At 36.6% G+C, this 12075-nt stretch overlaps 1 protein-coding gene across 1 annotated transcript; it reads right to left on the reverse strand.

Annotated features, from left to right (window-relative positions):
• Window positions 1-5695: 5695 nt before the first annotated feature.
• Window positions 5696-11305, reverse strand: LOC150083840 (NFX1-type zinc finger-containing protein 1-like). Its single transcript, XM_090375409.1, has one exon. The coding sequence runs from the start codon at window positions 11303-11305 to the stop codon at window positions 5696-5698; it is 5610 nt and encodes a 1869-aa protein (XP_090231535.1).
• Window positions 11306-12075: the final 770 nt, after the last annotated feature.

A 12075-nucleotide genomic window follows, 5' to 3' on the forward strand; every position in this document is an offset into this window, starting at 1 on the left:
TTCATTTATATTAGAACTGAAATTAGCTCTTTCTTTAGTTTTTATTAATTTTTGATTGTTCCCCATTTTTATAATTCATTTATTTATTTTTTTTTTTTCTAATTCAAAATCAAGCATAGAAAAGTGAATGAATTTCATTCGGTTAAAAAATTAAATTTTCATATAAAATTATCTGAAGTGTAGCGCCCTCTCTTGTTACGTACTGGAACTACCTTATATAAATAATATTAGCATTGGCATAGGATACAAGCTTACGCAACATCAGCCACAAAAAAAAAAAAAATGTTCCGATTTCACCCCTCCATTCATAACAAATACCTGTCCAGCTCAGCCTTAAATTTATTTAGGCTATCAACTTCCACAAAGTCTGTTCAACCAACCAACTACCCGCTGGCTAAAGGCAAAGTTCCGCACATCTGTCTTTCCTCTATTTCAATTTATGCCCTCTCAGATGATTATTCTGAACAAGAGGAAGAATCCCATCAGCATTGAGCATGCTTAAACCATTCAAGGCTTTATACACCGTAATCTGCAAAATTTAAGCCTTTCTTCGTAAGAACAACCCATTCACTAATCTTGTTGCCCTTCTCTGTACTCGTTCCAGCAGCTCTACATCCTTCTTGAAATGAGGCCTCCAGACCTGTATACAGTACTCAAGGTGTGGCCTGACTATTGCCTTATACAAGGGAATACTCACCTCCTTATCCCTGCTAGAAAAAATCCGGTATATCATTGACATGACACCATGAACTACTCTTGCAGACCGTCTGCACTGCTCATAAAACTTCATCTCTGCTTGCACAATTAGCCCCAGGTACTTTTTATTCTCTACCACTATCAGCGTAGTATCACAGAGTTAATACGTCACTTTGGGGTTACTGCTTCCCATATGTAGTACTTTACATTTGTTAAACTTCAGTTGCCACCTCAGCCCATCTGCTCAACCTTTCCAGATCCTGCTGCAGCAGCATAGCCTCAGTAGTGTCCTTAACAACCCTGCCAAACTTTGTATCGTCTGCAAACTTGGACATTAAGCCTGCCTGATATACCATCATCAATATTATTTATAAATACAGAAAACAACAATGGACCCAACACTGAACCCTGAGGGACTCCACTAATAACATTAGTCCACGATGAGCAGTGTCCATTGATTACCACTCTCTGTCTTCTCCCACTCAACCCACTCCTACCACCTTCGATGCAAAGCAATTTGCATCCAAAGCCACACTGCTCCAATTTGTACAGTAGCTTTTCATGTCCAACAGTATCAAAAGAATTTCTAAGTTCCAAATATATGATTTCAAAGTTAGTCCCTGCATCCAGTTCCTTTGTGACCACATCATAGTATCCAATCAAATTAGTCAGACAAGACTTCCCCTTAACAAACCCATGCTTTGTCCGAGCTATAACTGAAGTTATGTCTAGATGATCCTGCAGTGCTTCTTTAAACAGTGCCTCCATTAATTTCCCTGAAACAGAAGTTAAATTAACATGTCTGTAAATATATGTGTTACCCTTTGATCCTCCTTTGTGAATTGGGGTCACATTTGCACATCTCCAGTCCATGGATACCTCTCCTGAGTCCAAGGAAGCTCTCATAATTATGGCTAAGGGTTTGTTTACTTCCTTTGCTGCCTCCTTTAATATAACTGGATGCATTCCATTCACCCCGGGTGCCCTTCTTATGTTTACCTTCAACAATTTCTCCTCTATTCTGTTCTCAGTTATTTCAAGATCATCCAGCTTACTGCCAGAGTTTAATTCACCTCTGGCATTCCCCTCCCTGAATAACTCGTCATGTGTGAATGTAGATGCAAAATACCCATTTAGTTTGTTAGCCACCTGAGCAGCATCATCAACAGTTGAACCATCGACATCCAGTGGACCAATCTGATTGAACCCTTTCCTTCTAGAGTTTACATAGTTAAAGAACTCTTTGCTGTTTTTCTTTGCATCCTTTCCCAAAGATTTCTCATAATCTGCCTTTGCTTGCCTAAACTCCTTTGTAACTTGGTTACAGATCAACTTGTATCTATCCTAGGCTTCTGTGTCACGTGCTAATTTATATGTTTCCCATGCATTTTTCTTCTCTGCCATATGCCTCATTAGTTCATCTGACATCCATTTTAGGCCTAAACCTTGAACAATATTTCTTAGTTGGTATGTAAAGCCTAGCAGCTTCAAGATAAGTTCTTTGAATGCTTCCAATTTTGAATTTGCTGTTGGTAACATCATCAGTTGATCCCACCGTATAGAATTTAAATACTGTCTCAGACCACCGTAGTCGCCTTTTCAAAATCAAAAACCCTTCCCTTTACCCCTGATGGTAGTTACCTCCTTGAGTAAATTCCACCTCAGCACACTGTGGTCACTTTCACATAGTGGTTCATTTATCTGCAGATTTTTGATGCATGAAGAATCACTGCTGATAATCAAATCAAGAGTATTACTCCCTCTAGTTGCGTCCCGAACATGCTGATGTAGAAAACAATCATCCAATAAATCCACAAAAGCCCTGCTAGTGTGTGAGTAACCAGCGCCCAAAATCCAGTCAATATCTGGGAAATTAAAATCTCCCATTATAAGACACTCTGATTTACTGGTCCACTCTATTTCCCTGTACAATATCTTATTATACTGATCAGAGTCATTAGGCCTATAGCACACTCCTACTCTCAATTTTGATCTCCCAATGCTTATGTCACACTAAACTGACTCGACACTGCACTGTCCAGCGATGTCGACTGGCTTCATTTCCTTGGATTTTATGTGTTTCTTTACTAATAGCATAACCCCTTCTCCCTTCCTGTCTTCTCCATCCTTCCTGTACACATTGTACTCCCCAAATTCCATTTCTGCATCCCTTATATCTGTGTGACACCATGTCTCTGATATCCCAACAATATCCGCCTTTGATGCTTGGAGCAATAACTCAAATCCATCAAATTTATTTACCAAACTCCTACCATTGGTGTACATGCAAGTATAAATGCAGCTGTTCCTATTCTTAGCCACCCTAACACAACCCATGTGTTTACTTCTACCGCAATGATGATTCCCAGCAGTCTCTGAAATACCCTGCATCTTATTTTCCAAGCTGCTGCTCATTCCAATCGAAGCAGCAGTGCAAGAATCACTTTCACCTCTGCCAGTGGCTACTGTTAATCTATTAGTCCTTGTATCCCCCCAATCTAGCAGTTTTACGACCCACGTAACACTGCCTTGATAGCATCAGCAAACATTCTTGCACCCTTTTTATTTAAGTGTATCCCATCCCTGTAGAAGCAGTCTTTCCTGTTAAAAAGCGTAGAAATTCTACCCCATGAGCCTTGCACATGCCCTCCAGGACCGAATTGATCGACAAGGCTCTCATCCTATACTCCCTCCTATCATGTCTGGGCAGAATTGCAGACAATTTCAAATTCAACCCTAACTTATGGCTTTTTTTCAGCATTGACTTGTACTTGTTAAGTAAATCTGCAGATCTCCCACTCTTAATGTCATTGGTGCCAACATGTACAATAATAACACCCTTTGTGCCCTTAAAAGATGAGATCTGCTCTATAACGTCATCAACCTTTTCCCCTGGCAGACATACCCTGGCCCTTTTCCATTTTTCCTTTTTGCACAATAAGTTCCCCGTTTCCCTGATAATAGAGTCGCCTACAACAACTAGTTCCTTTGGGACCAGCGCATTCTGCCTTGGAGGGTTGCCGCTGTGTTCAAGTGCAAGCTCTGGCATTGATGTGGGCAGCTGAGAGCTTGATGAGCCCCTCAATTTAAATCCTTTGAGGGCGCACACCCTGTCCTTCAAGCTCTCATATAAGCCCATAATAATGCTGAGTTGGCGCCTGATTTCCTCATTCTCCTTACATCGCGCACACACAAAGACATTTCTCTTTCCAAGGAGAATGTGTGTGGGATGTTAGGAGTGTGAGGATTGAAGTGTAGCGCCCTCTCTTGTTACGTTATATAACTACCTTACATAAATAATCTGTTTTTATTAATAAAGTATTAACGTTAATATTAGTCGTGGCTCTAAATATAAATATAGAATAAATATACAAAGTTAAAATAATTTTGTTAATTTAGCATGCCAGTAAGCATAGTAATAAATTGCAACGTACATTTTGCCTCTAACATTATCGAAGTTACGTGTTGAGCCATTTTGATGTTTAAATAATCATGCAAAAAGAAGCGTTTTATAATTATTGATGAAAGGGAACATCATAAAATGCTTTCGTGTATTGATAAGGAACAATATCTGAAAGAATGGGCGAATAACAAAAAAATGACAGCAGGCAATAACGCAATGAAAGTATTTGCATTGTGGCGCCATCTCTTGTAAGTTTAGCAACATCTAAAAGACCAAAGTGCAGAATTTTACAGAGATGGGAAAACTTTTGATCTAAAACTCTAAAAATCGGTCACTCGCCACATTTAAGTAATAAAATATTAATCTCATTTTAATGAAACAAACTTAATATTTCTATAATTTTAATGATGAGTTATTTAATTCATTATACAAAATAAATTATACACCAAGTGTAAATGAATTATACATTCATTAATTCAAAATAAATTATACACCAAGTGTATAATTTATTTTGGGGTTGCTGTTCCACAAGTGCAAGACCTTGCATTCTGTTGCATTAAAACATAGCTGTCATTTTTCTGACCATTCTTGCGGCCTGTTCAAGTCATCCTGAAGGAGCGTTGCTTGCACTGATCATTAACGAATCTCCCAATCTTTTACATCATCTGCAAATTTTTACATCACGACCTTTATCCCTTCGTCGATGTCGTTATGAAAAATCAAAAACAACAGTGATTCAAGTGGGGGATCCCACTCCTGAAGTTACTCCAATTGGTAGAATATCCATTAATCACAACCCTCTGACTTCTACTTGCAGCCATGCTGCGATCCATCCTAAAATCTTTCCAGTAATCCCAACCTGTTCCAACTTTTAGAGTAACTGAGGGACTAAGTCATATTCTTCTTGCTAAAATCCAAATAGAAAATGTTGAAATTAGTTCCTACGTCCAACTTATGAGTAATTGTGTCAAAACAACTGACAATATTAATCAAACATGATTATCTCTTAACGAAACCATGTTACCAGAATTCCATTTCTATCTAAATGTATATTGGACTCTTTATCGTTGCCTCCTTAATTTTCCGTACCACTGACTTCAGACTGATCGGTCCGTAGGAATTCAGTTCATTCTTGGAACCACCTTTATGTATTAGCAATATATTGATCCTTCTCCAATCCAAAGGAATGTCTCCCGAATTCAAGGATTCCCTCGAAATTAACATTAATAGTTCAATTCTAGGTATAATCGACTCAAGGAGCTTTACTTGCCTTTAGGATTGAAAGTTTTTTTAATAAATCTGACCTGTTTCACAACAGTCGAAGATTCGTGATTTAACTTCTCTGGATCATTACTTGTGGGACTTATGGAAAGGTAAAGTGCTAAAAAAAATGAGAATAAAATATGTTGAAACATTGAAAAAGGTGTTAGCGAAAAGATTACGTGCAGGTATTCAAGAAGATGGACATTTTCAACGTTTCGTATAATTTTTATAACTAGATTTATTATTACAGTAATTACTTGATTGAATTTTGATTGTAAAAGAACTTTTACATTTTAATTACAGATATTAAATTACAGTATTGAAATGACATTATTACCATTCAGGTAAAGGAATTCCAGAAAAAGATTTTGAACTAACATGACTGCGTGGGCTTGAATCATAACCTTTTACATATTTCTTAGACAAACATTCCATTTTAATTAGTTCATTGATTTCCTTGATTTTGGATATCACAAGCTTCTCTTCAATTTCGTGATATGGTTTAAGTGGCTTTAATATTATCATGGCATCTGCAAACAATAAATTAAGCTTATAATTTCTAAGAATTTCCATCCTCTTTTTATATTGGGTCAGAAAACACAGCATTAGTGATCTTCGTACTGCCCAGGTCAGGTCAGTAAGCTGTTGGGCACTGGACTGGTTTAGATATTTACTAATCCACCGTGACAATTTACTTATATGTTCCTTGCACTCAGAGTCTGAATTTATTAAATTCGTATCAAAATTTGAGAAGTCGCACTTCCGAAAAAAGGACACTATTTTTTCTATTGCAGCAAGCCCATCCATACTGAGATGAACCCCATTGGTAAGTAAAGTATATATTTCATTTGCAATAGGGAAAAACTCATGTTCTGGCCAAAAAGTCCCGCTCAATTCATGCAGTAGGGGTTTTATTTTGTGCTGAATGTTATCTACTGTTCTTGCTTTCTGTAAGTTTATCTTGATACTATTTCCATATCTGTAATTATGACTAATAAACTTTGAACATGCTGGACAACTTGCTCCATCATTCTTTTTCCAGGACTCACTCAGCCATTCTGACAAATATTTATTTTCGACTGCATGCCCACAGTCAACTAATAATACGTAACCTTTTTGGAAACTCTTCTCAGCTTTCTGGACTAACATTTCATTGTTACAGCAATAGCACACCGAGGGACATGGCTCACCACAAAATCCAATGCACTGATGTCCACATGAATACAGAAAAGCGCATGGTTTCTCACAAGGAGGTCTGTCGCATTGCTCACCACACCGACGAGTGCAAACTATATGTTCGCACTTCCATGTGCAAGGCTCGGGACATACTGTGCATGGACGGCTACATGGATTTGTGCAACGATAATGAGGACAACGAACCATACATCTTAGATTGCAAGAACATGAAGCCCCGCATGTTTTGCTACATAGGTGACCACAAGATAACAACTTTCTACAGAATTTTAAACAAGGTTTATGTATCCGATAGAAATAGCACTTAGAACAAACACCAGTACATTTATGTCCACAGTCTAGAACTTCTAAGCATTCCTCAAAGCAGGCTTTAACCAATGTATCAGGTTCAGCATGCTGTTCTTTACTACCACACCGAACCCTGACCTGGTGTCCACATAAAGAATCAACAGCAACCATTTCCTTACATCTGTTTTTCATACTGAAGTCATTTAAAGTGATATATTCACCACATGCAATTTCTATCTGATGGCCGCATGAAGCCTCACTAACAATTATTTCTTTACATCTCCTTCTTATATTGACTTTTCCAAACTTTTCATATTCTGCGCATGCAATGCTTACCTGATGGCCGCATGAAGACTCGGCAACCATTATTTCTTTACATCTCTTTCTTATATTGACGTTTCCAACCTTTGCATATTCTGAGCATGCAATGCCTACTAGATGGCCACATGGAGAGCTAACGAATATAATTTCCTTACACTTTGTATAGGAATTTTGAGAAACATTGGTCGAATCCATATTATTTTTGCCTTCCATATTAACAGATACTTTATGACCACATGGCAACAGCGTACTTTTTTTCTGGTCACTTTTTAAGTCCTTTCCACTTTCAACAATTTGTGAGGAACATTCTTGGTGTTCACTTTCATCTTTTGTCTCATTATTATCCCCGCACATCAAAAGTTTTTCGTTATCTTCAGAAGATGAAGCACTAACTTCGTCGTCCTTCGGTTCATCGAGATTTCTGTGAAATTTTTCCAATATTCGCCCACGTGGCAAGAAGCCAAATTCAAATGACGCCCTTTTATAAGGTCTTCTTTCATTTTGTAAGTTTTTGGAACATTTCTTACAATGCCATTGAAAATGTCTTTCATTACCATGACAACACTTTGGACATTCGTGACCACATTTAAAAAGATAAGTACATGGCTTTAAACACATCAGGTGAAAACCTCCTTCATTTGATACCTTTTTTTGTGTTTCTGCATGCCAAGAACATTCAATAACCAGATCTGGTCCAATAGCACCCCTCTCAGTTAATTTTTCAACGATAGAGGACCACAGCTGATTCTTTGCTGCGTAGAGAGTAAAATTCCCAAAGCAATATAAAGCATGTTTAGCACGTGATAAAGCTACACAAACACGATTTCTTTCACTCAGAAAACCAATGACATCTGAAGCATTGCTTCGGACAAATGATATAAGAATGATATTACTTTCTTCACCTTGATAATTATCAATAGTAATTACTGGTACTTTTGGAAATATGTTTTCTTTTTCCATTAGTTTTTTAATGAGAAATAACTGACCAACATATGGTACTAGTATGGTGATCTCTGATCTTTGATATCCCTGTTTTAGAAGATATCTACAAAGGCCAAGAACAATTTTTGCTTCCTTTTTGTTAGAATGACTCTTGGCTTCGTTGTATTCATCTTCCGGATATTGGTGAGCCATGAAAAAAACGTTTTCTTTCATGCCCCTAATGTTTGGGTAATCGCGGACTGTATAATGATTTTCAAGTGATGGATATATTTCTGGCACCAGAAGCTGGGCTATATCGGGTTGCATTCTGTGTTGTATCTGCAAGGTCTGCGAAGGTATCCCATTTTCAAAGAGTCTTTCAAACATCGATATATCCAAACGATACTTCTTTGCCAACTGATAAACTGCATTTTTAGGCCTCAGTTGTTGGTGATCACCTATTAAGATTAGATGCTGAGTAGAAGTAGGTATGGCAGCAATGGCATCGCCTTCTAGAATTTCTGCTGCCTCTTCAAATACCACAACTTTTGGTTTAATCTCTTCAAGTAATTTTCTGTTCTTGGCAGCAGAAGTTGCAGTGAAGGCAATGATATCAGCCTGTTTTAAAATCGTATAATGAATATCATGTTGCTTCTTTTGAAGCTCTTCGATAAGATTTTTGTATACTCTTTCACGTCTTGGAATTTCTGCCGTCAATTTTTTTTCTAGGCTTCTTCTCCATTTCCAAAAAAGCTTCCAACGTTCTTCAATAAACAGTTCCCATACATCAGCAGTTTCTGGTGTGCACTGCTCATAATAATTACCATCCTTCTTTTCTTCTGTCTGTATAGGTTTAGTCGAATTACTGTTAGCATTAATTTCACTACCTTCATTAAAAATATTTATCACCTTTTTCGTAATTTCAATGACAGCATGCCAGCTGTAACCTATCCTTTCACCACCATCACCTTCAACCCTGTTCCATTTAGCATCAATCACACCACTGCCATCAACATTTCTATTTATCTTTTGATCCTTTGTTGTTCCGTGTAATTCCATGTCTGCATCATCAGTCAGTGAATCTAGGGACCGAGTGGAGTTCTGAATTCCTAATTTAAACGGTTTCCCATTTTTATTTGCAGATCGGACCTGATCATCCTTTTTATTTTTAAAGAAATCTTTGCATTCTTGCATGTCTTCATATATATGGATCAATTGTGGGGTTAAGCAAAGCCACTCCTTTACTGACTGTATCAGCATCTCCCATTCTCGTTCCTTACCAACTGTCTGCCAGTAATCACCACCATGTCTTCTTTGTACATTGTTATGAAAAAAGTTGTCATAATCACTGTGTGCATTCCTGCCCAGAATATGTACGCCACAGTACAACGGATGCAGTGTTAAAAACTTAAACTCGAAATTCAAAGATTTAAGCCTTTCTTCACAGTCACTGATCTTCTTATTTAAAGTAAAGAAATCTTCATCATAAGGTAAACGTGAATTTTCGAATAGTTCTTCAGCTATATATAGGGAAATATTTTTATTCCTATTTTCAAATCTTCTGATAGCAGATGTGATATTTTTTAATTCGTGTGGTATTATCTCTTCGCATTTTGTCCTGCTACCAACCCGAACAAGTTTTCTAGTGAAAGGAAGGAACCCTTGAAGAAACTGGTCCAAAGCATGATTTGTGTAGCAAACAATCAAAACTGGAGTTCTCTTTGTTTCATTCATATTCATTAAAATAGTGCATATGATTTTTTGTCCTAAATATGTTTTTCCGGTACCAGGTGGACCCTGTATAACACAAATCTTATTTGTTAATGCCAAACGAAAAGCTTTCATCTGATGTTCATCCAACCCAAGGCTATCACCATAAGGCCAAATCTCATCTCTAATGTCGCCATGAATAGTAGATAGTTTTAGCACTTTATGTAAGTTTAATTTCAAGTTAGGGTTAAATAATAGTAGGGTATAAACAAAGTTAGGGTGGAGATAATCAGGTGGAGAAACATAGTTTCTGAGAAAAACTATTATATCAGCGAGTGCAAACTTCTCAGCCGTCATATCTTTCATTGCCTTCAGGGTATGATGGTAAGCTTCAAAATATGAATCTGCTTCGATAGCAGTATAAGTACATAAATCTAACTCGAAATCCTTTCCCAAATCAGTATCTAGCGTGAATTCAAAACGGCAACTTTTACCAAATCCGTCTTCTGGTGACCGTTTAGTAATACAAACAAAATACATGGTCTCAAAATTATCCAAAGAGAGACAAATTAGACTTTTTGGCTTCAGTTTATTGGTGCATGTCCAGTTGACAACTTTTGAAAGCTCTACTTCGGCTTTATAAGTAATACCTGAATAAGTATAATTAGTCGCCAATATAGTGACATTGTGATAAACATGACCAGTAGTCAGATTAGTTAGACGATTATTGGAATGGAGAAGTTTGTATTCCTTAATTCCTTCTCGAAAGGAATGCAACATGTCTTCTCTTAGTAGACGAAAGTGCACATCCAGATAGTCTTCAACACTTTCATAAGGGCCATTGATGATATTTTTTCTAAGAAACACAGGTTCTTCTGAGAGTATATCAACTGCAGATGGAATGATAGGCAACGAACGAAAGTCATTTGGAGGAGAGGCAGACACGTCCGCTTCAGATGCAGTTGACAAAAATTCCAGTTTTCGTTTCTCTAGTTCGACAACCGATTTCAAAATGTCTTCCGCATCTTGAATATTAGCTTTGTTTTTCTTAAGATAATCTTTTAGGAATATAAGAAGAATATCCTGTTCATCGCTTATCTCTAAAGGCAACCTAAAAAGAAATACTTCTAACAACTTAATTAAACTTTTTAACATTTCTTGCACATCGTTGGACGAAGAAACTGATTTTGTGAAAGAGCTTGGAACTGTGCTAAGGAGAAACAAGCAAGGCGATTGAAGTTTCCGGATCAGTTCCACAATACTTCGAGATTCTTCTGCATCGCATGCTTTAGCTAGCAAGCATAGAACTAGTTTTACCTCTTCTGGAGATAACTCATGACTATTTAGATAAGAGTCAAAATTATTTTCTTTGTTATTTAAATATTTCAAAATTTCAGTACTACTTCTCTCTGAAACAAATGTCATTTCAGCAATCATCTTGATGGTTTTCAGTTCATCCACCCTTCTTTTTCTTTTTTGAAAGCTTGTGGTCATTTCTGTGGCTATCATACTATTATTTTAATTGTGTATCTTTTTATTTCTGATTCATTCCTAGCAGGATTTCTTGATTTGAGTGTCCATTAATTCTTCAATAACATGCTCCTGCAATTCTTCTGTTCTTGCTGTTGTTTGGTGTCTTCATGCCCGTATACAAAATAGTTTCGAACCCTGTAAAATACAGAATGTTTTAAATTAATTAAAAAAAATAATTTCAGACAATAAGTAAAGAATAAAAATAAGTTACTCAAGAAATATAATTTAGAATTCAAGTAGGCAAAGTATAGTTAACTGGAAGGGGAGGGATCTACGTGATTGTTCATCATTAGGTTTGGAACATTGGTTTGAGATGCAAATTCTACAAAGTTTACAAAATTCTATTAATAATAATTTAATTATGTTAAATAATTAATTAAATTAAAGTTAGCGATGGGGTTACAGTCTTGTCTTAAACTTCGGATCCTTGGGTAACAGGCTAACTATTTTTAGGCTGTTTGTTAACATTTAACACTATTATGAGTATTAATTCTAATATTTTACAAAACACAATTTACAATAATTAAAATCAATTATTATAATAACTAATTAAATTAGTTATTGTAATAATTGTATACAGTTATTTTAATTTTAGCTGGAAATCCCTAGAGTTACTCTCCTAAATTGGGTTGGAAGGAATTCTACTCTAGGAATCAGGTAAGCCCTTACATCCTTATTTAGGAGCGTAACTTCAAGGATCTCCAGCTAAATCTACATTAATTAATTAATTAGATACTATAATACAC

The sequence above is a fragment of the Mastigoproctus giganteus genome, chromosome 6, assembly GCF_048544385.1.
Source record: "Mastigoproctus giganteus isolate SK-2022 chromosome 6, ASM4854438v1, whole genome shotgun sequence".
Taxonomy (NCBI): Eukaryota; Metazoa; Arthropoda; class Arachnida; order Uropygi; family Thelyphonidae; genus Mastigoproctus; species Mastigoproctus giganteus.

Excerpts from the sequence above, each read along its gene's own strand:
- LOC150083840 (XM_090375409.1), bottom strand. The coding sequence starts at position 11,305 with ATGATAGCCACAGAAATGACCACAAGCTTTCAAAAAAGAAAAAGAAGG.